Source organism: Medicago sativa, chromosome 8, assembly GCF_051527215.1.
Source record: "Medicago sativa cultivar Bolivia chromosome 8, Bolivia_mono, whole genome shotgun sequence".
NCBI classification, from domain to species: Eukaryota; Viridiplantae; Streptophyta; class Magnoliopsida; order Fabales; family Fabaceae; genus Medicago; species Medicago sativa.
In genome coordinates, this window is record NC_140756.1 from 19,948,150 (window position 1) to 19,974,038 (window position 25,889).

General features: G+C 33.7%; 3 protein-coding genes, 1 long non-coding RNA gene and 1 other non-coding gene across 5 annotated transcripts; 2 read left to right on the plus strand and 3 right to left on the minus strand.

Annotated features, from left to right (window-relative positions):
* Positions 1-699: 699 nt before the first annotated feature.
* On the plus strand, positions 700-2,618 carry LOC146897635 (uncharacterized). Its single transcript, XR_015023757.1, has 2 exons — positions 700-988; positions 2,304-2,618. It is a non-coding gene; the product is annotated as an uncharacterized LOC146897635 (long non-coding RNA).
* Positions 2,619-3,743: 1,125 nt separating this feature from the next.
* On the minus strand, positions 3,744-4,166 carry LOC146897636 (uncharacterized). Its single transcript, XM_085736445.1, has one exon. It carries the CDS (start codon positions 4,164-4,166, stop codon positions 3,744-3,746), a length of 423 nt encoding a protein of 140 aa, XP_085592571.1.
* Positions 4,167-4,756: 590 nt separating this feature from the next.
* Positions 4,757-13,291, minus strand: LOC146897637 (glycosyl transferase family 1 protein). Its single transcript, XM_085738183.1, has 14 exons — positions 12,465-13,291; positions 10,891-10,977; positions 10,484-10,593; positions 9,950-10,000; positions 9,665-9,836; positions 9,230-9,550; positions 8,950-9,153; positions 7,883-8,368; positions 7,120-7,329; positions 6,757-6,945; positions 6,470-6,633; positions 6,218-6,370; positions 6,012-6,090; positions 4,757-5,497 (listed from the first exon to the last, which is right to left on the minus strand). Exons 1-14 carry the CDS (start codon positions 12,867-12,869, stop codon positions 5,057-5,059), a joined length of 3,072 nt encoding a protein of 1,023 aa, XP_085594309.1. The 5' UTR covers positions 12,870-13,291; the 3' UTR covers positions 4,757-5,056.
* Positions 13,292-17,806: 4,515 nt separating this feature from the next.
* Positions 17,807-17,878, plus strand: TRNAG-UCC (transfer RNA glycine (anticodon UCC)). The gene has a single exon. It is a non-coding gene; the product is annotated as a tRNA-Gly (tRNA).
* Positions 17,879-19,011: 1,133 nt separating this feature from the next.
* On the minus strand, positions 19,012-22,926 carry ABIL1 (ABI-1-like 1). The gene is made up of 9 exons (XM_085732433.1): positions 22,683-22,926; positions 21,558-21,640; positions 21,137-21,287; positions 20,953-21,052; positions 20,749-20,841; positions 20,545-20,629; positions 20,386-20,438; positions 20,162-20,268; positions 19,012-19,433 (listed from the first exon to the last, which is right to left on the minus strand). Exons 1-9 carry the CDS (start codon positions 22,782-22,784, stop codon positions 19,275-19,277), a joined length of 933 nt encoding a protein of 310 aa, XP_085588559.1. The 5' UTR covers positions 22,785-22,926; the 3' UTR covers positions 19,012-19,274.
* Between the last annotated feature and the right edge of the window lie 2,963 nt (positions 22,927-25,889).

The window sequence follows — 25,889 nt, forward strand, 5'->3', positions numbered from 1 at the left end:
AGAAAAAAAAAATGAACCTTATTTATTATACGAACCTTGTTTATAAATAAACGGCCCACCGATTGCTTCTCTAAATTTGCTATAAATACATAAAATTTGTCTCTTAGATTTAGGGTTTCAAATTCCAAAATTCAATTGCCGCAGCTGCTGCTCCTTGTTTCTTTAACGAAGATCTAATATTTTGTCTCTTGGAGATTTAGGCTTTGAAATTCAACAGAGACATATGCATGCTGCCATGAGTTTGTTTTAACGTCTTTGTTCCTTTGTTTTAATATCAGGTATATGTCTTTTCATTTATGATTCCACAACCCAGTTCTTTTCTCTGTAGATTCATATGTTGCGTTTTTTTTTTTAATCTTGATCTAATCTCTCCACCTTTCGGTGAACTCGTTGATGCTTATCATATGAAGATTATTTTTATTTCTTCGTCGTCGTCATCTACCAAGTGTGTTGCTTGGTTGATCATCATATACATATTTGAGCAAGCTCCCTCTTGTGTTTTTAATCAAAGAAATCACACTTGTTGAGATGGTAAAAAATATGTATATGATGATCAACCAAACAATACACTTGGTAGGTAGATGACGACGACGAAGAAATAAAAATAATCTTCATATGATAAGCATCAAAGTGTTCTCTGAAAGGTGGAGAGATTAGATCAAGATTAAAAATAAACGCAACATATGAATCTCCAGAGAAGAGAAATGGGTTGTGGAATCATAAATGAAAAGACATATACCTGATATTAAAACAAAGGAACAAAAACGTTAAAACAAACTCATGGAGCATGCATATATCTATGTTGAATTTCAAAGCCTAAATCTCTAAGAGACAAAATATTAGATCTACGTTAAAAAAACAATCTTGCAGCAGCTGCAGCAATTGGATTTTGTAATTTGAAACCCTAAATCCAAGAGACAAATTTTATGTATTTATAGCAAATTTAGAGAAGCAATTGGTGGGCCATCTGTTTGCTGTCATGTGAGAGGTAGCTCTTGTGTCCATGTACCACTGCTCATCATGAGGAGTCTGATAAGTCGTAGTTTTATGTGTTTTTAGCATTTTAATTCAATAAGATTTTGTTACGTTAGTTGTATTTCTTGAGCTATTTTACTACAAAAATCTATTATTTTAATCTCATGTTGAAGCAAGATGGTTCGGTGGAAGTTTAGGCAAGAAAAGATCAAGAATGAAGGATGAAAAGGAGCAAAACAAGAGAAAAAACACCGACCGCGCGAAAGAGCATGGTCCCGTGCGTTTTAGCATGGTCCCGTGCGTTTTAGCGTGCTGCAGGACCAATCCGTGCGTATCAAAAATGCACGTTCCAGAGAAAAGAGCACGGTCCCATGCGTTTTAGCACCCTGATTATAAAAGAAAATAAAAAAATAAGTTTCTTCCAAAAGGCTGAGTTTAAGGATGATAATGTGCATGAAACCTTGTGTTTTGAGTGTTTTTACTAAACCCGCACCCATTTCAATGTGAAATTCTCTCTTTGAGAAAATCACAAAGTTGCAGTCTTTGAGTAATTGTGTAGGTAGGTATTTTAAGGAGCACGTTCTAACTTCAATGGTAAATTAACCCTCAAAAGTTTCAAATTAAAAGTAGTATAAGTTAGTGTGGGGAACAAAAAGAGGTAACCAAGTGCCCAAAACTAGTTGGTCACCAAGACATCAAATAAATGACCAAGTGCCTGACACTGGTTGGTCATCAAGGGGTTAGAGCAAACACATATATAAGGGGCATCATTGACTTGGGTTGGTATGAGCTACCCTCATTAACCTCCCAGGGAAGATTTGGTTACCCTAAAAACTAATATAGCTTTTGCAGTTCCCCAAACGAATAAATGTTAAGTAGCCAAAGAATTCCCACCTTTTTTATATGAAATGAATAAGAAATTTTTCTCGGTTTGTTTAGTGTTGAAGTTAGAACCTGTCTTCCTCATAATATCTCTTACACAGGCGCAAGAAAAAGCTGGACTTCACACACTCACTCACTTGAAACTTGTTGTTGAGTTGAAAAGATTCATAAGAAGCACTTGAGGTTGTGATAAGTGTACGCTGAAAACGAAGCCTTGGAGCAAATAAAAAAAATTCATTTGTTTGTTTATGTTGTTCATGTTGTTGGTGTTGTCATGTTGCTAGTGTTTTTTGCCTTTTACTTGAGGACAAGCAAAGATTCAAGCATGGGGGAATTTGATGAGTCGTAGTTTCATGTGTTTTTAGCATTTTAATTCAATAAGATTGTGTTACGTTGATGTATTTCTTGAGTTATTTTACTACAAAAATCTATGATTTTAATCTCAGGTTGAAGCAAGATGGTTCGGTGGAAGTTTAGGCAAGGAAAGATCAAGAATGAAGGATTAAAAGGAGCAAAACAAGAGGAAAAACACAGACCGCGCAAAAGAGCACGGTCTCGTGCGTTTTAGCACGGTCCCGTGTGTTTTAGCGTGCTGCAGGACCAATCCGCGAGTATCAAAAATGCACGTTCCAAAGAAAAGAGCATGGTCCCGTGCGTTTTGGCACGGTCCCGTGCGCACCCTGATTGTAGAAGCTGAAAAGTGCACGGTCTGGAGTTCAGACATGCGTTTTTGCTGTCAGCTTCTTGGCTGTTACAAAACACTTTGTTTTCCCATTTTAAAGCTTGTAATTTACCTTCATTGCATTGTCTATGACCTAAGGCTATAAATAGGTCCATTATCAGACTGCAAATCATCTTGGATCATTGGAAACTTGAGATTATTGAAATACAAAGTTACTTTTGTTCTAAGTTTATATTGTTCTTATTTTTCTGCACTTTTACATTCTTGCATTTTATTTTCCTTCTCCTTTATAATTTTTCAATTTATCATTCAGCTATTTATTTTCATGCAATACTATTCTATGTCTTTTAATTATTACTTTTTGTCTACAATGAACATGAGTGAGTAGACCTTTTAGTCTTGCGATTGTTGGAATAGTCTAATGACTTAATCCTATTCAAACCAAGTCTAAATATATATTTGCTTAACTTCTATTTTCTAATCTAATTTCATTGTTTTCAAACTCAGTAACAAGTGTTAAACGAAGGACCGAAAGGTGAAGTTTAATAGTTGTTATTTCATCATCTCAAATATCAAACGAAGGATCGAAATATGAAGTTTGATATTGGAACAAATGAAATTAGACAAGACAACACAAAACTTGATGATAATCAACGCTAGAAATAATATCGGTAATTACATATAACTCTCTGTGGACGATAATTTTTTTACTACTCGATAAGAACTGTACGCTTGCGGATTCGTATCAAAGTCATAGACAGAGTGTGCATTCTGTTGGTGTGTATGATGGTTGTGCTAAAGCGATATGTGCTTGATGTGGTCTCTACCCAAGAATGCCTGGTTGACGGTTAAGAGTGGCTGGTTGCTGCCAATTTCCAGCTGTAGGGTATGGACATTGAGGAGTGACCCATGGAGGATATGCCCATGGTTGTTGTAAGGGTTGATTCCATGTCCCGTGTTGCTGATGGTGTGATCGGCCACCTCGACCTCGGTTCCTTCCACCACGGTTGTTGCTACTGGAACTGCCACGGCTGCCGCGACCACCTGAGTTGTTGTTGTTAGGGCGGTTGGCGCGCATGTGAGGAGCAGCGGGAGTGACAGGATTATTGTTTTCCTGAGAATCCATGAAAGTAGAGTTATCGGTCACATGTTGTGTGCGTTTAGCCACTGTCGTCTCTTCTAGGACAATCATAGAACGAGCCTTTTAAAAAGGAGGTAGGGTATCAGAATGACGAAGTTGAGAGCCAACAATAGCATAAGCATCAGAGAGGCCATAAACAAATTGAAGCACCATGCGTTCGTTTGAAACAGGTGCACCAACATTGGATAATTGGTCAGAGAGGGATTTGATGTGTTGGCAATAAGAGGATGCGTCTGGGAATTGTTCCATGGTTACCCGGGAAAATTCTTGTTCAAGATAGAGGGCACGAGAATTTTTGTTATCAAAGAAAATTTCAAAAAGACGGTCCCATGCTAGTTTTGTGGTATAGTTACGTTCAATTATGGTATTGAGAAAGTCAGTAAAGATGGTTCCATAGATCCATTGCAAAACAATAGCATCAAGGTGTTTCCATATGGTTGGGTCAGTTTCTTTGAGAGATGGGGAGGAAGAAAGGTCATCGGTCATGGAAGGGGGAATGATGTGGTCAAGGACCTCATAGGCTTGAGCATAAATTTTGAACAACTCAAACCAAGTATTGTACTGACTCTTTTCAATATCAAGGGTTATTTTGATGAAATTGGTGATAGTAAGAGCATGATGAATGGAGTGAGTGTTGGTTTTGGCAACCGAGGTTCGGTTGTGGTTGTTTTGGTGTTTTGTTGGAGAAGAGGAGCAGACTCGGACATGATTGTGTTTTGGTGAGATGCTCGAAAGAAAACAAGAAGGGAGGGTTATCTCAACTTTTTGATAACCTTGTGTATATACAACGAATATTTTATATTCTAATAATTTAAAATCTTAATCTTTTCAAAAACTCTCATTAAACTTCTTGAACATTTATAATCTATAAACTTATATATACGAGTCATGTCTGTAAATGAAAAGAAAAAACACAAGGTTATCTCAACTACCTTTTCTTTTCTTTTTTTGAAAGAGGTTATTTCAACTACCTATAAATTAGAAAATTAATCCAAAGTCCAAACTATACCTAAATCGCTTTAAACAATTTTATCAACTTAATGCATCATTACTGTTAGTAATAAATGAGCTCCCTCTAATCCAAATATGGAATATATTGCACAACATAACTTCATTCAGTTTGTCAAATGCTATAAAGATTACAACCCCCCACACCATTTCCTAGAATAAAGAACCTAACCATCCCAAAAGAATAAAATTACAGGGGAAAATGTTCTACAAAAAAAAAAATATACTATTATCAAGATACTTTACACATTAGCTATTTATCAGCATCCTTACTGAATGAAAATCACAATTATGTTAAAAAATAAGAATTACAAAAGAAAAAAAGAATTTATATCCGGAACTTCTGCTTTGAATAATCAACAAGATACTTATACTGCAAGCAAAGTTGAATTAGAGCTTTCTTCCAAATCTGGTGGAGGCTTCACATATTTCCCGATTACTTGTTGTCGATGTCGCTTCCTCATTCTATTTAATTTTTCTAAACTCTTTTGCTTCCTCTTTTCTTTCTCCTTGTGCCTTAAACTTCTCTCCCTCTCATATAAACCTTGCCAAAAAACTTCACCGGTTGATGGCCACAACCAGTGTTTATTGGGATCCTCAGAATCTGATAACTCAGCTAAATCCTCATCCATGTTCTTCAGTGTGTTGTAAGAGAACCATTTGATCCACATTTTACCTCTACGGCTCTTGAACTTGTGTTGTTCCTGCATTACACCGGTTTCCGGGTTCACAAATACCATCCTCCTTGCGCTGTGGTAGGCCCACACGTTTACAAGAAGCTCAAGAACCCTTGAGTAGCAGTGCTTGTCCTGCAATTTTCATATATTTGGATAAAGTGGCATAAAATAAACAGCAAGATCACAATTTGTTTGAAAGTATATTAACTAGAATTTCTTGAAAACTATTTGAAGATCGAAATTGAAAATTTACAACTTTACTGTCAAGAATAGGGTTAACAGTTCTAAATTACCATTAACTAAGACATTAATTAACCATTGATTATTTTACTTGCACCGACGAAGTAAAAGCTGGTCAACTATAGACTGCTTTTATTATTTATGTTTTCTTTATGGTCTCTCAGCCATTGAATTAGGCACAGAAAAGATGGCTGAACACATGCACAGAAGATGGTCTATTTCCGTAATTTAAAGTAGATATCTTCGACAAACTATTGGTCAAAATCATTACTTATGTGCTTCCATAGAAAACTAAAATATTTGTTTTTCAAACATACAGACTTCTATATGAAAGATTAAACCATGAGGATAAAATGGCCAAAACCAAACAAACAAAGGAAACAAATTTTTTGAAGCAGCAAGTCACCTTCGACAAACTCAAAGGACAGTGTCCGGTGGAATGATGTTCATCATACATCTGTGCATCCAGTGCATCTACAAACATTCTGCACACAAATTGTAGTTTACATTTGTTAATTAAATTTCAGATAAGTTACAAAAGCGCACTTTTCTTAGTTGATAATCAAGCTGATTTCCAATGAAAGAAATCCATTAATGAAACCGGGTGTGTACCTGGAGAACATCACAAACTCTAAAAATGATCTTGTGGGTAGAGCCCAACTCAGCATGACAGACCATGTGTCACCATCTACGGGCATGGGAGGCAAAGAATCGGCATCAGCCTGTACCCCATACATTATCCTCATCGCTTCTGAGAAAGCGGATCTTCGCTCAACACAAATGTAGAGAAAATCAAGCTTTGCATATACTCAAACTTTCCATATACTCGTGAGAAACACATATAATGGGTTTAAAGGATCTTACTTGCAACCTCCTGCATTAATGGAATCGCAAAATGACCAAAAGTCTTTCTGTGAAGGGTTTCGCGGATCCGTATCCATCCGCACCCAGAAATATAATGTATCCCCGTTCTTTTTGGATTGGACAGCGTCTAGTAATGCATTTTCAGCAGCTCTGGATAAAGAAGCCTGTTAAAACCCCACGCAAAACGTCAACCAAAAAAAAAAACAAGAATGAGGCAGATAAGATATTTAAATAACTACTTCTATTCGAGTTATATTCCGAAAATTGTATGAAGACAAATCATATACCTTCCTTGCTGTTGCTCTCCAAGACTGAAATCCAATCCAAGCATTTTTGTGTAAACGATCAATCCTGTTTGCAATGGCAAAGGCGGCTCCAAATTCACCTAGTACATCTCGATAATAAGCATTGTTAAGCAATGGAAGACGAGAAGGTGCATCAAAATCATCTCTCCCTGGCCTTCGACCTTTGCCAGACTGTGAACATGTGAATACATTGCATTAACTAGAGTGATGTATCATTAGAGGTTATATTAAAATAATAGTTTGACCAAACAATTTGTACCAAATATGATGCTGTTGCAAAAGGAAAGTTATCATTTGTACTGATATCAAAATACAATTGAATATACACTCGCGCACAAACTTTACCAGGGAAACTCCGCGATAAAGAGATCTTTGATGTAGAAAAGGCCAGGCTCCTTCCCCAACGTACGGTTCATAAATGCTTAGTGGTTGTCCAGTCCGCTCAAGCTCTCCATCGTCTCTTTCGTGTAAATCATTTTTTAACCTATCAGCTTTCTTTGCGTTTCGATATACTTCCTCCCATGTTCCGTGTGACTGCTCTGTTCTATCTTTCAACTGCATTAAAACATGACTTAAGCTTTGTTTGGATAAACAGCTTAATTAAAGCATAAACGCTTATCATATAAGTGCTTGTGTATAATCTTATTTCCATAACAGATAAATAAACTAAAATTATTTTCATATAAGTTATAAGTTGTTTTCATAAGATATTTTAAGAGCTTACGGAAATAAGCTAAAAACAGCCTAGGGAGATGTCATAAGCTGTTTCCATAAATTCTCCCAAACAATCTCAATAGTACTTGTGCTAGTAAATAAGCTCTAATAAGTCAATTCAAACAGGCCTTTAAGTTAAGCTCACCATCCTTGCAAATAAAAATAGGAAAAGATATCTATTGAAAAAATTGCAAAACATCCGATACGCTAATCTTTTAAACGAACAGTCCTAAATGTTCCTCCTGATCATTCTTCCCAACAATCTTCCTAGTTAATACACAGAAAATCCTGATTTTTTTATGTTCCACAATATCTAAAGCAATTAATTTTTTGATTTGATACTTTCTTCATTAAGTATTAGGAGGAAATCATTTGAAAATTCACTGATCTTTACCTCTTCGTCCTCTATTCTTTTTTTGGTAATAGCCTTCTGAATATACTTTTCTTCTTCCCATATGGTATATACAAATGAATCATTATCAGCAATAGTCGTAGACGATTTATCTTTTCGAGAATGATTCCAACGGTCTTCGTATTTATCTAAAAATGTGTTGCTTCTCAATGCCCTATTTTGATACGTCGAATTTGGAACTGCTTCAAATAAATGCCACTGCCACTTTTCTTTAACATGAGGGGATATTTCTGAAACCGCCTTAGGAGGAGCAACCTCTGATGGAAGCCTGAGAATGTTCTGAAGTAAAGATGCATATCCATCAATTGCTTCGGATACCATAAGGTTCTTAGCAGTTCTTCTCCCCATTGAGGCAATGTTCCGAGCCAAGGGTGATATTTTCCCTTTTGAGATCACCTCTAACATGATTTGTCTAAGAACTCTAATGTTATCCTTAGGGAAAAGATATCCATTCACCCTGTCATCAACCTAGTTAATGCCAACAAAATAGTTAGTAATTTCCAGACAATATATGAGAAACTTTCAGCTAAATGAACACTTTAGATGATTGAAGTTATTATAAAAGCCTAATCTAGATTATTGTAGGAAACATCTAATGTAAGATTAATAAAGTACCGAGCAAACATCTAATATAAGATTAATAAAGTACCGAGCAAAATAGACCAATAGCATGATGGCTATTGTTGAAGTTGTGCAATTTAAGATAAACGGACGAGAGAAAATAATAAGAACATTGAATATTATTGATAATAACTTGATATTGACACATAAAAGACTAAACACTAATCCCGGTATATAGGTATACATATACCGAGAAAATCAGGAAATAAATAATAATGATGATGATGATGATGATGATGATGATGATGATGATGATGATGATGATGAGTAATATAGAAACCAACCCTAAGAGATAATCTAAAATACTCTACGATTTATAAAATGGTCCTAGGAATTAATCTAAGACACTCTAATATAATATCAAGATATTATAAGATATTTTCGTATATTCTAACAGTTACATTAAAAGATATAGAGTAGGAACATACATATTTTCTGATCATAGAAATATCAGGAGCAATAATTGGTTTCTCGAAGCACATGGCTTTAATCAAAATCTCTGGGAAAGACTGCTCTTCCAGCAAGGACCCATATATCACAACATCTGCCATGCTGAGAACAGAATCTGCATTCAGATCTCCAGCTATATGCTCTATGGTCCCTTTTGGATATTTCAAGCTCTGTGCCATCGTCTGATGAAACAGAATATACGGCAATGAACAAACTATTTGACCATAAAATTTGAAAAGAAAATGAAAATAAACATACCTCCAGAGCCACACTGTAGTTATTTGTTAACTCGCCACTATGAACGATGATTCGTAGTTGCGCACTGGAATTATCTTTGCTTAAAGGAAAATCTGCCAAAAGTGGTGACAAAGCCTGCAAAACAACGGCGTGCCCCAACCACATGCCCTTGTACAAAAATTGACTGCCCACAATCGCGATAATGACATCTTCTGGACCGTAGCCCATACTGATGCGCAAATTATCTTTCTGCAATGCCATAAATGCATCTGCTTCTAATGCTTCAGCAGGGGAACCAGGAATGACATAAAAATTTCCGGCATCAAATGTGGAGTATATCATCTGCGGAATCCCATAAAAACATTAGTTGACATGACTAAATAAGTTCCAACACAGTGAGAGCTGAGCGACTTGCATCAACATTAAATATTAAATGACATGTCCCGTGCATATTACCGGCAAGACATAGTTTGGAAAGACAACAACAGAGGAACGATTGAAAACTCTTCTCCAATCATTCAAAAGTTCAATCTTCCCACTAGCGGTATATTGTCTTGAGCGGTAACCAAGAGCACTGTCTTGAATGATCCATACAAGAGGTATGGACTTGAAAGGTTCCTGCAAAAAACTGTAACAAATAAAATCATTTGTGTTACTTGGAGAAAGAAATTAATGGTACATGAAGTATTCAGGTACAATAACTCAGAGTCTAAATATTAGAAAATAAAATAAATATCATACCAAGAAAAGGCATTTCTGGCTTCAAGAGAGCTCACAATTATACCATCGTAGCTGCAAAAGGCAGACATTCGTATCAGATGCAATCAGAATATTAATCCAACAAAAAGAGTAGGTTTTCATTGTAAGCAACATATTAAGAAACTCAGAACACTAAAGCAAACAGCTGCACCATAATATTTTGAGCATCGCAAAATTTGAAAGGATTATAAATAAAATTACAAGGATAAAAAATCTCGAATTGATTAAGATTTAAGAGAATCGAGAAAGCTTCTTTTTCCGCAAACTGAAAATGGATAATATGTAATTGCACAAAGAATGAAGAATTAAAGCTTGATTGCACTTTTGGTTCTTCTCATTAGGACTTCTATTTTGACCATTCAGGTAGAAGAATAATTACACACAGGTGTCAAGGTACGTAATACAGGCAGCCGTGTCGGCAGTTAAGATTAGTTGGCTTAGATTTTTAGACATTTTGTTTCAAAAAATCATGCAATCAGCTTAGTCTAAAAGTGAAAATTAGAATACTAATCGTACTTTAGCCAGTCTACAGTGTTGTCCGTCTTGTCACGAGTTTTAATAATAGTGATGGGAACTCTTAAGTTTCTCCACATATTACGGCCCGGTCCATCTTCAAGTGAAAAGACCTGCAAAAGGTAGAGATTATTAGTTGAACTAAAATAACCGTAATAGTAATAATAACAACAATAATAATTATTAAAAAAAATAAAAAAATACTGTAAATGATGTGGAAGTGATAACACTATTAAAGAATTTTTAATCTCACTTTGATAAGTCACTATACTCTTAACTTCATATTCATATTATAGAAAACATTGATCATTTAGCAGGTTCCCTATTTCTTTTCTTTTGCCTAAACTCAAAGGTACTTTTCCACCAGAAATAATATTTAGACCAAAATGTAAGACAAGTATATAGTTTACCTGAATATCGTAGCCAATCTCTAACAAAGATGTGGCAATTGTTACCATTAGCAATTGTTGTGAATCAACTGATAGTTCTCCAAATACCTTCAAAAGAAATTGAAACTATATAAATTTAAAATGTCAAGAGAAAAAAAAAAAAAAAAATATATATATATATATATATATATATATATATATATTCCATGGATCAATAACAGGGAAAATTTAAAAAAAAGTATTTAAATATTAATTAATTAACAATAAACTTTCATTTCAATTTAACAGTTTTTAATTTATGCAACATCTAACCCATTTTACAACGCTCTCTCTGTTTCTAAGAGTTTCAAAGACTCCGTCTCTGATCATATAACCACCCAAGTTCTAAATTTTCAGCTCATAACCACATTTATAGATACAACATTTAAGTTTTACAGTGCAATTATAGCCATTTATCTGCAATTTCAAAGCTACCAGCAACTTCAAAAACCATAATAAAACCACAACTGAAACAAAATTTAAAACATTGACTATAGCCAAGAATGTAATACTTATATTGAACATTGTTATCACCTCACAAGCTCCATGTATACAAAAGGCATTTGAAAGAACTAATTTGAGTTTATCATATACTGTATATGCACTTACACAAATGCTTAAAAGAGCTCATAAATATAGCTTCGGAAGGCTATTTAAGAGAATTTATCTAGATTATCTAATGACATAAGCACTTGAATACCTATTTGAAAGATCTTATAAAAATAGCCTATGAGACCAATTTGAGCTTATATTTTCACAAACTCCAGCTCTAGAAGATATGTTATGAAAATCATCTGTACAAGGCTTGTGCAGAGTCTACCCTCATTCCATCTTCAATAGTAGAAACAACTTATCCAGCTCTTATAATGAGTCCTAAGCAATTAACTAAATTGTTTCTGCCCTCGTAAACCATTTACTTATGTAGCATCTATGGTCAATATCTCTTCATCTAATGAGATTGTGCTGTTAATTGATAAGCTCCCTAGACATACATAGGACTTACTTGGACAACCAACTTAATTAAGCATTTATAGCATAAGCGTTCATCATATAAGTACTTATAAATAAGCTATTTCTATAACAAGATAAATTAAAGTCAAACTGTTTTCACATAAGCTATAAGTTGTTTTATAAGCTATTCTAAAAAGCTTAAGAAAATAAGCTGAAATAGCTTTTGATCATGTCATAAGCTGTTTTCACAAGCTCTGTGCTTGTGCAAGTAGATAAGCTCAAATAACTCAATCCAAACATACTCAAAGACTCAAAAACATGCTAGGATTGAACTTGCTTCTAGCTCATTCCTACCTACAATTTACTCTAGCTCAGTCCTACCTACAATTTGAAGCTTATGGAAATGTCATAAGCTGCTTAAGTGCTTATGCAAGTAGATAAACTCAGACAAGTCAATCCAAGCAAACCCATAGAGACTCAAATACACATACATGTGATTGAACTTACTTCTACCTCAATCCTACCAACAATTAACAAACCAAAAACATTCTAAACAAACACCAACATGCAACATATGCATTCTGATGAAAATTAGGTGAACTAACCAATGCCAACTGAGGTTTTCTATAACCAAATCGCTTCCCGGTTCGGTTCAACAGATTGAAATCCTTAAACTTCTCCGAAATCCTCGGCAAAAAAACAGCTACATCCTCACCAATGTCTAACACATACTCCTCATCACTATGATGCAAAGTGTTCCAAGAACGCATCTTCACAGCTCTGAAAGACTCTTCCGAATCTTCGACAACCGAAACAGGAAGAAACATTTGAAACACAACAACAAGACAAAGAAACACAACAACAGCACAAATCCATTGAATGTAATCTAGTTTCTTGTTGAATAACAAACGTGAGAAGCTTGATCTAAACCTCTGTGAAAATGGGTGCTTCTCTTTTTTACCAAATAAACTCCCTTTTTTCAATGGGATCGTTGATTCTAATGAACCCATTTACATTACAGTCCCATCAAATTTAAACCATGAACTTCCAACAAAACAAAAAAAAAGGTTCAAACTTTACCAAACAAAATGAAAAATCACATGCAAATAAAGGGTACCCAGATGAGAAAACTTTAATGGGGTTTGAAAACAAAGTAAGTGGAAGTGAAAGAAGATGAAAAAGATTGAAACTTTGATGTGTGGAATGAAGAAAAATGGGAAAAAAGATTGTGGGGTGTGAAGATAAAAATGGGGGTGTGATTTGAATTTGATGAGACAGAAACAGCTAAGAGTGAAAAAAGAAAGAAAATGGAAAGAAACGAAGATTTGGCGTTGAAAAATGGAAAGAAAGAAGCGTACGCTAAAGAAGACTGTATAGGAGCTAAACACACGGAGATGGAGATGGAGATGAATGAAGTGAATCTAATCTGAATGAATGTCATAACTCATTAACTTAATTTAGTAAAAAAATAATATCATAATTTTTTTTTTCTTTTTTTGACCAAAACATCATAAATTCTTTCTTATCAAAAAAATATTTTTTTCAAATAAACTTATCTTAAATGGAAAATCATCTGTCAATTTTTCTTCTGCCAAAAAAAGAATATTCATTTTATTGTTTTACTAAATCTTTAATTATTTTATTAATCTCTTTTTCCAATTTTATATTTTATCGAAAAGCAAGTACTGTATTATTTTAAGGGAAATGTTAAACGGTGCCCCGGGGTACTCGTTAAGCATATGAGAAAGAAAATTATATGATAGTTAATGCATTGAATTTGTGTAATTAATTTATAAAAAAATCAAAAACATATTTCTTTTATGGTAATAATTTCCTTTTTTGGTATGTTTAATCAGTGTTCGGGACATCGGTTAGTATGACCCTTATTTTAATACACGTCAAACATTTTTCAACTATATGATGTCAACGACATAGATCAAATTACGTCATAAAGTTTTCTTTGGCGCAATCCTATTGTTACAGAAAAATCATTGATGGCCTCGTTATACGTATCCTTAATAACTCAAATATAAGCAATCCTAACTCTTCTCTTCTCTAGTGTCTTCCACAAAATCTCTCTAGACTCCTTCATATGTCTTCTTTAAATCAATGAAAACTAAATATAAGTCTTTTTTATTCGTCCAATATTGCTTCATCATACCTCTAAGTAAGTAGATCGCTTTCATAGCCGACCTTCCCATCATAAACCAAATTGGTCGTCGGTAAGTTAAATTTTTTTCCTAGTCTTTTCATTATAAAGCAATAAAATTAATTATATTCCTTTCATATGATGTACTATTCTTATCAACAAATAATAATATTGTACCAAAAAAATAAACAAATATTTAGTTCAAAAAATAATATTATTATTACATCTGTCAGTCGCATTTAACTGATAAGCGTATTGTCACGCGTGCAGAAGAAAAGTTGTGCGAAAAAATAAATATCATGTTATTAATGAATGCTAAGTTTTTAATTATGCTTATTTTTCCTCAAAAAAAAAATTATGCTTATTTATATTTTTGGATTTTGGCAGAGTTTGTCCATATCTATATGTTTACTGTGAATCACATAATAATGCATGGAAACTAGGGCAAAGGCTACGGTAGGTGACCTCTTTAGGTCTCCTACCGTAAGAGACTTGACTTGTTTTTTTGTTTTTTTGCAAAATAGATGTTAACCATTGGATAGTGAAGTTCCATGATTCTTAACTTACACCATCAACACTGAGTAATTTTTGTCTTATTTTCACTTTCCCATTCTCTCTCCTCTCTATGGAATCATTCTTTCTCATACCCAACAACAACAACTGCAGCAACCATAACAACACCCAAATCTTCATCTCCTTCCCCATCACAATATAAATCCAATTGCTCCTTTTGTACTTGCATGTTGCTTGCTCCTCATGATTATATGTCACTTAAATAACTCGAGATTGCTTCTCAAACTTCATGAACACAGATCTGCTGCTATATTTAATTTCAATTCGCAGGAAAAATATTTCAATTTCAACTTCGGATGTCCCCAAAGGGAATTATTGAACGATCAAAACAAAACAAAGCCAAATTGGTATTATTGAAAGATGAATTTGAATTCCAATTTGATTAACATTTTAAAAGGAATAATCAAAAAATTGATTAAATCTGCAGTTTTTTTTTTTTTTTTAATCTTTGATGGATATGAAAGTTTGAATATTTTATTTATTGGGCATGTTTGAAATATTTTCTATCAGTAGATATAATAAACATTTGAGTACCATTCTTTTCCTAATTTATTCCAGATCTGAGTATTACTTTTTCGAGAGACACGTGAACAATTAAGAGTAGAATGATGAAGAAAAAAATGGATGTTTACATGGTTAGAAAATCTGGATCAAATCTAGTGTTCATATTATAAGGAACAAAGAAATAGTGTAATTGGCAAAGGGGGAACAAACAGAGAGGGATATCAGAGAGGGATATCAGAGAAAGGTAAAAGCTGGTGAGAGTTGAGTGGGAAGAAGACAAATGAAAAGATAATCAAGTGTATTTGATCTATGGTGTGTTTAACCAATCTAAGGGTTAGGAAAGGTCAGAATGTCAAAAAAAAAAAAACAAGAGGTCATGCACGGTAGGAGACCTATAAAGGTCTCCCACCCTAGACGCCGCCGGAAACTAGTCGGTGGCAACAATAAATCTTCTTTTATTTTGTTTTTAAAAGAAACTTCAATTTTTATTCTTTTTACTGAAAAAACTTCAGCTTTTTCTGCTAAAAAATATCAGCTTATAGGGCCAGCTTAATGTAGGACTATATAGTAGTACTAGAAATAGTGTGTTTTAAAACTTTTTTGTAAGGAAAAATAATAATGTTTTTATTAAAACATTTGTAAGAATTTAGTCCACTTGTTCAAATGAATTAGACTTTCCCAATTAGGAAATGCAGAAATCTAAATTTGAAAATGAAAACATCCAGCAGCAGCCTTTTTTCATTTCAAGTCAAGAATGTTTTTTTTTGAGAGATCAAGTCAAGAATGTTAAGTGAGGACTTTTCTTAGGACTATATTATATTTATATAGTGGAAGGAGACGTCCAATAAAAAATGAACTTAATTAGTATTGATTCATGAAACATATGTTGGCACCACATAAAATTAAAATAATACATCAACTATTGTGAGCAATACTATGATAGAATAGAAGTATTAAAATTAGAGTTTAATTTTAATATACTATCAAAACCATGTAAACACGTTTTACATTGTTAACAAATTATGATCATCTATATATTTGTGACTAAAAGTAACTATGATATAAGTCAAATTGTTTTTATAATTTGACGATTGTGATTGATTGAAAGTCTAAAAAAATTATTGCAAAGCTAATTTATATGAATTAAAGACTTTGATTTTTGAGAAATTATATATGTACATTAGTTTTGCAACAACTTTTGTGACAATGTATATTCTCTCACTATGTTCTCTTTCTTTCTCATCGTGTTCTCTCTATCACACTCTCCATATGTTACTTTGTTATCTTTCACTTTAGTCTCTCTCAATCTTTGCTATAATCTTCTTCGTTGTTCTCCCATCGAAGTAGCGAATTCGGTGACATGCACAATACCATCGTTCTCAGCCTTACCTTAAATGTTTTGGTGATGATAATTTTGTCGACGTTAAGGGTGGTTGTGATTCTTGAGGGTGAGGAGATGACCTACAAAGGTGGTGAGTAGCGGCGATTTGTAGAGAAATTGAGAGAGAGAGAGAGAGAGAGAGAGAGAGAGAGAGGGAGAGGGAGAGGTGAGTTTATAGTACATATTTTTACAAAATTCAAAACCCCATCCATACAAAAAATTATCGCAAAACCCATGCATATATCATTTCTCTTAATTTCCAGTCATTATCAACTCAAAACACAACTATTATTGTGTGTGACTTTTGATTGGTTATGACAAAACTCAAATGCCCTTAATGATCATACAATTATGATTGATTAACCAAGTAAAAATCAAGTACATTGACAAACAAATATGATTAAATAATATATAATAAATGATAACATAGTTTTTTATATATGTTACTTCTTCAAATATTTTTATGATTTGAAATGTGATTGAACTTATACGTAAAAATAAATTACATTGACAATAGAAATTAAACCATAAACTATTTAGTTATTCAGAAGTTTTTAAAGGCTTTAACTTGTCATAAAGTTTTTTTTTCTTACCAAACTTATCATGAAGTCTAATTCTTAATCTTGAAAAAAATTTGTCAAATGATAGTTGTTCAACTATTTTAGGATAATTTGTTGATATAGTACTCTCATTGTGGTTTTACTCGCTCTCTCTTCCACTTTTTCTCTCTATTATTTTAGTTCCAAAAGAAAAGAAAAAAAAATGTTGTCATAAAATTGTTGTATAAATATGATTTCTTCATTTTTTTTGGGTTAGAACAACTTGGTAAATATAATTTCTACCGTCTTTTTCATTCTATACCAAAATATTTTAATTTGGGAAAATCTTAAGCACTTTAACTATTCATAACCTTTTTTTTTAAGAAGTTAAATTAACTCATCCAAATTGACATCAGAGAATCGAACCTGAAACGAGGAGAAACATATTCTCAGATCGCAAACCAGTACCACGAAGCCAATCTAAATGGGTTCATTTCATTCATAACTTTTATTGTTTTTTTTTTTTTTGACAAAAACTTTTATTGTTTTTGTATTGATTAAAAATAAACTAGGTAAGCTCATGTTGGTGAAAGAAAGTTTATTTATTTATTTATTTTTACAGAAACACAAGTTACTAAATTATCCTTGTACTATTTTAGGAATAATTGGGTAAAATGAATTGAAATAAAACATGTTTAATTACTTGATAACATAATTGAAAAACTGGGTATTATCTTATTGCTCGTGCTCTCGCGTGTGTTTAATTTGATACACTTTACATGATGGAAACAAACATCAAAAGCGTTTGTAGTCCAACGGTTAGGATAATTGCCTTCCAAGCAATAGACCCGGGTTCGACTCCCGGCAAACGCATTATTCATTTTGTTATTTTTTTTTCTTTGATTCATTTTGTTATTTTTTTTTTCTCTTTGATTCATTTTGTTATTTTTTTTTTTCTTTGATGAGATGAGATTTGATATACTACTCTGATTTCTGGTTCAACTGTAGACATCAAAGTGACCTAATTTTATGATGTGCCAAAAGGTTTTTGGTCTTTCAATGTCACACGGCATTCCTTTCCACCACATATTAATTGTATGATCTAAGAAAAATAAATACTGTATCACCCTTGAGAAAACAACGTTTAAGTTAATACAAAATTTTGATAAATCATTTGCAGCTCAAAGAAAGGGAATCATGTGAAGATTGATATTTTATATTGATTATTTTTCAATGGTATTCTCCAATGATTTTTTTTTTAAATGAACCCACTTTCAATCTTTGAGTGAGTTCATGCACCTCAACTCAATTTTATGGTACCAACTCAATTTTTACTCTAATTAGAATTTCTATTACTAAGTTGCTTAACTGACAAGTCACAACCATTTACACAAACATTAACTATGTCTCCGGAACATCACATATCCTCTCCCAATTTTACACACTCAAATACTGAAAAACTAATGTTGATATGTTATCCGAGGATCCCTAAATTTCTTCCACTCACTAAATTTATGGAACTCAGTCACATGTGACAGAAAATAATACTCCTTTCATCTCTAATTTACCACCAATCTTTGAGTGTATTTGTTTTTTCATAGTTGCTTTTATAACTATTGGTCTAATTGTTCTTTGCTTCCACCAATTCTCATGTGAAGAGAAAAAGTTTATATCCACTACGTGTAAAATTTAAAAAGAGCTTTATCAAAATGGAAGAAGGAATCTAAAAAAAGAGTAACAAAGTACTTTCTTAGGAAGAAACCTATAAGCAAAAGCAGCTCCTATATGAGATGCTCTAAAGCTTGTAGATACACCCTGGTCAGTAGTATGTAAGTTCAATTATGCTAAAAGGGGGTTAGACATCAGAATGAGAGTTCATCTTGGAAATTTTCAGGAAACACAAAAAGTTTAAGGACAAGAAAGTTACTAATAACCTTTGTTTGCACACCATATCACTAATATACATCATTAGATCATTGGAAATTTAAAGGCATATCACAAAGTAAATAAAGAAAAATAATAGGTATATATAAATCACAATTCACAGGGGAAACATTGATGAGTAGAAGGTCAAGATCCAGCCATTATCATTGCCAATTACTATACAATATCATTATTCAAAGGCTTGAACCAGAAGCTAATTAATTCTGAGTGGAGGCATAGTTCAAGGAAAAAGAATTAAGCATTCAGGTAGAATAAAGGAATAACTCCAATCCATTTTATCTAAAAAAAACAGTACATCTACACATCCTTAGGTGGTATTTATGAATCATGAGAAAGAACCAGTCTTCAATTTTGGTGTTTTCTGCTTGACAAAGAAAGCTGATAGCACACTTCTGCTGCGAGTAGGGGTTTGGGAAGACTCACGGCGATATGCGTTGTCAAATGACCTGTACCCTGCTATTGGTTTGGAACCATCCAATGCATCCTGCAGATAGAGACTTCTGAGTAACTTATTGACAAAAATTATTTCAGATTTTAGAAAGAAAAAAAAGGGAACATAAATAAATGTACTCTTCAACTACAGTGGTCTAACAAAAATTGCTAGCTGGAAATATTGACGATTGTATCAAATATTCGGTTCACTAATTGGTAGACTATGGTAACATATATTGGGTTCGGTGCAAGTCAAATAAAATGAATATTTTTTCCAAGATAGAACCATTCAAAACTTAAGAGTATTACTAGAACAGGGGTATTTTTGGAGAAAAGGGGGTTGTTAGAAAAAAGTTAGTTTTTTTCAAGAAAAATATATTTAAGTGTCATTTACACTATTTTTGGGCCAAGCGCCCAAGCCCATTACACTTAATCGGGATTCTATGCACGATCTGGATCGGTGAGGCCTAGTGAAATGGTATACTCCAGGATTTTGGTATTTAAATTGGATTTTGATAAATATGCCTATAAGGCTATATTAACTATTAATCAAGTCCAAGTTGTTGAAATATTTCGCACAAGATATTATTTGGTAGATTAATAGAAATTCAACACCTTTTTCCTTTTTAATCAAGTCTAGCTAAGCAATTTCAGCAAAAGATTAACAAACAGGTTTTAGAACACTAGCTAACAAGCAGAGTATAGGTAAGTGATAATCACAAGTTGGCCATCAAACGTGGCACCACCACTTTCAGTTCTTGATAAATAATATGCAATTACCCTGCGTGTGCCGCCCAATGTTTGCACAGGTATAGTAGAAGTAGGAACTCCATTCGGTAAGTGAGTTTGTGCAGGTGAGGATTTCATCCAAGTGCTCTCTTCATTATCTGTAGGTGCATAACCAAGGACTATAAGGAGATATAATTTATACATCAAGAAATAATCAACACTTGGCTAATTTAACTGAGTTATTATGTATAAAGAGATACAACTGTATCACAAACCTAAAAGATGGAAATATCCAGAGGCCTTGGCAGCAAACTTTGGGTTCTCGATGCTGCAAAAGAAGATGTCATATGATAATGCCATTCATGTTTAGAGCTGATAACAGAAAACACAGCAATATTGTACAGCCTCATTCTATAAAATTTTCCTGAACTTACTTTGGGGAAGCCTGCGGAGTCCCTTTCAATGTAGACTTAGTCTCTGATGCTAAATGCCATGAAAGAGTTTTTGCTGGAGGGGTACCTAGATATAAAAGCATATATTCTGATTAATAATACTACACTATTCGCTTATGAAAAAAGTACCACTGTTAAAATCAATGCCAAAAACTCAAGGAGGGACAAAATTTACCCAAGACACACCTGAAGATTGAAAACGAGTTCTGGTCTGAAACGAATTCTGTTTTGCGTCGATCTGTATGTGTGGACTGAAATGCACCTTTTTATTGACAGAATCTAGCTTGCATTGTTAAACAAACATGCAGAGAATCATTAGTAAAAACTACCGGTAACGATATGTAGTGCCAATAATCGCATCCAGATGAACATAAAAGCAGTGAAACCTACTTGGCAAAATATAGTGCTTATGATGTCTGGGAATGAAAGCCAGCAATTGCTGCTGCCGAAGACCTTCTTTATCCGTGTAAATTTGGCAAGTATGAAGTTTCTGCTATGAAGAAAATATGTTATTTCAACTCCAAAAGATAATTGTCTATCAAAACTTATCATCTAAAAAAAAGGCTGTAATTACCTGATTTATTGTAGAGACCTTCAAACCCATAGTTGAGACATCCAATGTGTGCTGCTCGAGAAGGTCAGTTAACTTGTACGCAACAGTTCCAAGATGATCAACAGCATTCACAAGGGCTCTTACAGCATAATCTTTCAAGTTGTCAAGTACCCTAATACATTAATAACATACTGCTAAGGAAAACTCAACATAGCTCAAAAACATGAAAATGTTATCGTCTTATTCACAATGGCACCCGTTTATATCTACCAGAAGACTACGGATGATCCTATGCTCTACTAAAGGAACCCACCCCAACTAGTCACCAATATTTCTAGGGACTCAAAATTCCCATATACTTTTAGGGATACTAGAAGAGGTTAAGGTTGCCTTCAAGAACAAGTTTAAGGAAAAAAAACATCAACAAAAAGGAAACCCTTACATTTGTTTCTGTTCACTATGGAGATAAGATTTTTCACAGTATTCTGCAGCAGAATAAAGTTGAGGCCGCAGGTTCTTAAGTTCCTGAAATGACCAAAATATGAGGATCAAATGACTGTCCACACATGTTTCAAAATAGTATCCGCAACAATCAGAAAGGAAAAAAGTTGATGGCAACAAAAGAAGTCAAACAGTATCATTAGAAATTACGCAGCCGTGCTAACCCCTTATACAGTGATAACTATTATGCTACATTGAAAGTCACCTTGTTTATATCGGGACGTAATAGTACCATTTGAATCCTGATTCCGCAAATAGTTATTTTTAGACCAATGTTTTAAAAACCGGACAAGAGGTTGAACCAATGAAGCTTTCCGGGTATAGTTCAATTATGGTTAAACCAAATGACAAATAAAATGTAAAAAATAAGAACCGGTTGAACCAACAGCGATTGAACCGATCTTATCCTGGTTCAACCAAACTAAGGTATAACTAGAATCAAACCGACCAGCGAACTTGCTTGTTGCCGATTGAACCGTCCGGTTCAGATTTTAAAACCTTGATTAAGTTAGACTACATCCCCTTGACTTTAGTTGCAAATTCCAATCATTTCATTATTCAGGATTTCAAGCTAAACTGTTCCAATAACCGTTAGAAACTAAATAGTAATCTTTGAATCATCCTCTAAATCTATAAAAAGAACAAGTAAGAAAAATAATTTGTAAGAAAAATATACAGTCCGTTACGGCCTGATGCAGCCCTTGCATGCAGTACGCTACATTGTTGTGATGCAGATTTTACTGTGACCGCATAACGCGAGGCAGTTCAAAATAAAATAAAAAATTAATTAAATTAATTCATATACACTATCAGTGTAAATTTTGTTTACACTATCAATTTTAACTGTCAGATCATTACAAACGTCTGGCTTTAATCGTAACTACTTCTAAAGTCGCACATGTGATTTGCAAACAATTAAACTCAAAATTAAAAGCTATGAGTTTCCCAACATTAACCAGATACAAAGTCCGCCTAACAAATGCAGATCTGAACTTAACAAAAAACTATAATTAAAATAAAATAAAAGTGAAAAAAAAAAGTGAGAATTATGAGAGAAAGAAAGAACCTGCAAGGCGTTGACGAAGCTCTTACTACGTTCCATGGAGACTTCATCAAAAGTCATGGCGGAGGAGTTATGAAACGTCGTCGTTGAATGCTCCAACTCCATCGTTAACTATAACGGAAACGTAACTAACTAACTGAATTAAGGAAATTAAGAAGTTGGATTAATGAAATCAAGTTGTATAAGAAGAATGTAATTAGAAATGTAGTAGAACCGCCATTGATGATGTTATGATTAACAGAGAGAGAGAGAGAGAGAGAGAAATGGAAGGAAGTGTATTTAATGGAAATGCCACGTGGAAGGTGAGTTAGTTGAAACCAACTTCCACTTCACTCCATTTAGTACCCGACGGTGGGTTTGTGTAAAATGACTGAATCAACCTTATGGGTTGACGGTTGACCTAACACCACTAGACCACTGGTATTTAGGAAAACTGGAAAATAAATAAATAAATAATTGTCTGCGTCATTTTGCAATCAATGTATTCGAATGATAATGTATTTATGTATGTAATCAGAAATCTGTAGCTGTTGTACATCATTGTTGCAACTTGCATTCACCAAATATTAAACGAAGGGTGTTATTTGGATGAATTTAAATACTGGTAGGCATTGTTGTATAAAAAAAAATAGTATGCACCGTTTGTGTATAATTATCTTACACGTGCATTAAATATAATTTGATGCAACGTCAATTAATAAATATTAAAACGAAGGGTGTTATTGATTTTTTTTAAGCTAAAATGATATATATATATCTGAAAAAATTATTGAATGTCTTAGGTAGTGGGTTGAAGAGAAACCGAAATCGACTATATACTTTGCTGAAAAAGCGTGATATGGGTTAAGAAAGATGAACTAGTGTCTTCCGGTTGTTTCATCATTTGTTAATCATTATTTTTTCTCGACTTTGTTGGTCTTTTTATTTTTTTGAGAGAGCATTGTGTGAAGGTGAGAAAAACACAAGAAGGGGGGTTGAATTGTGTTTTGAAAAATTCTTCGTTTCTCCTAAAACTAAAACACACTGGTCAGAAGCTAAGTGAGACAGCTTCTGAAGTGATAATCAGAATCTGAACGCAGCGGATAAAAATAGAGAGAGAAGAAGAAAGACACAAAGCAATTATACAGGTTTCTTCCACAAACCGGAAGTAGTCCTGTCCCCCTTGCACTTCCAAGGAGAGTTCACTAAAATGTAATATTTGATTACAATTGCTTAAGCACACAGCAAGAGACTTCATTTGCTCAAGCACACTTTGCAAGAGTCTTCCTATGCTCAAGAACACAATCAAGAGACTTCTATGCTCAAGCACAACTGCAAGAGACTTCTAATCAAACAAGATTACAAAGAAAAATGTTTGAGGTTGAACACTTGATATACAATCAGAGGTGCTCACAAAACAAATCAGATACAGACTCTTAAGACTTTAGAATTTCTAAGATAAGACTTTAAGAACATAAATTCTAAGTGAACTTTTGGATGCAGAATGATTTCAACAGAGTTTTGACGCTTTCAAATTGTTGTAGAGTCTTGTTCATTCTTCAAGTATTCACTCCTATTTATAGAGGTGTGAAATGAACGTTGTAAGTGCCAGCACATCCAAAAAGAGTCGTTGTTGAAGCTTTGATCAATCACCAATGATCTTTTGCCTGATTTGGTTGTTGTCCTATGAAGAACCAATTTGAAATCCATTCCCATTGTGAAGGAACATCTTTGCAGGCGTAGCTGTATTCTGGAGCTGTTTTTCTTGTCTTGTAGCGTGGACACAAAACAGAGTAGTGGAGAAGGTGGTTGTACAGTTCGTACATAGTACAATGTCAACGCTCTTTGAGGATAAGCTTCCAATGCCTTCAAATCTTCACCAAAATGACCGTTGCAAAGTTCCACTAGTCTTCTGCATTGCTTTCGAATCCAATAGACAGCTTTTGAAATGTTAATTCTTGAATCTTCAGCTTGTGGCGATTATCAGCTTCTGATGAGGTCGCTTCTGAACTTGCTTCTGATGAACTTCAGCTTCTGATGACGTCATCCATCTTCAGGAGCGCTTTGTCTTCAGGAGCACTTTTGACTTCAGGAGCACTTCTCTTCAGATGCTTTAAAGCTTCCTTTTCTTGATTCCTTAGCTCTCTTTTGTTCTTCAGAACCTTTATATGATGTAAATTTTTAACTATGGTCCTGTACACTTGAACAAATATTAGCTAGACCAATTGACAATTTTTTAATATCTTGTTATCATCAAAACTTTCTAAGGTTTATTGTTAAACACATTTTGTTCCAACATTGTGGGTTTTATTTCTTCATTCATGGTTAATTGTAGTTTATGGGAGACTGAATTAGGTTTCATTTGCAAATGTGTTTTAATTTTATAAAGTTATTAAAATGTATCCATATGGGTGTTGGTGGTTATGCAAAAACTTTTTTTAAAGGGGTGTAAAAACTTATTTTACAAAGGTAATCTTTAAAGATTGAAAAAATAGTAATGAGTTACACGGAAAACTTCTATTTGAGAGTAAGGACATAGCCAAAGATAACATAGACTCCCATAGACATGAAGGTTGTGATAGTTGGGTTTGGATCTAAAGAGAAGTTCACAAGGACATTTATTATTGCATTGAGGGATGGGCATGCGATTAATGAGATACACTGCCATTTGAAAAGCATAACACCATAATTTTTATGGGACAGAGGAGTGGGAGAGGAAAGTAAGAGCAATCTCTACAATATGGTGATGCTTGCGTTCAACAATGCCAATGTGCTCAGGGTATAAGGTGGACTGACAAAATGGGAAATTCCATGATGACTAAAGTAAGATTTTAGTTTGAAATATTCAGTACCCCCATCGGTACATGGACTTAGACTTTGCGAGTGAATTTTTTTTTCAATTTTGGAGTGAAATTGAGGAAATATGACAGCTACATCTGTTTTACATTTTAATGGATAAATTCATGTGTAACGTGTGAAATGATCCACAAATTTATAACTATTACAAAAGGCAAAACATTTTTTTAGTGTAGCTTTTTTCCTTCCATATTTACCCTTATGTAACCACTACTTTTTAAAAGTAAAAAGGCATCAGTTGCAAATAAACAAAAGGAATGAATTTTCTCTCGTGTGTTTTTCTCCAGGTTTCTACGGTGTGGAATCTACACCATTAAATGTATATTATCTCTTTTAATTTCAAGTTTTCAACATTTATATTTTTAATCATTATTT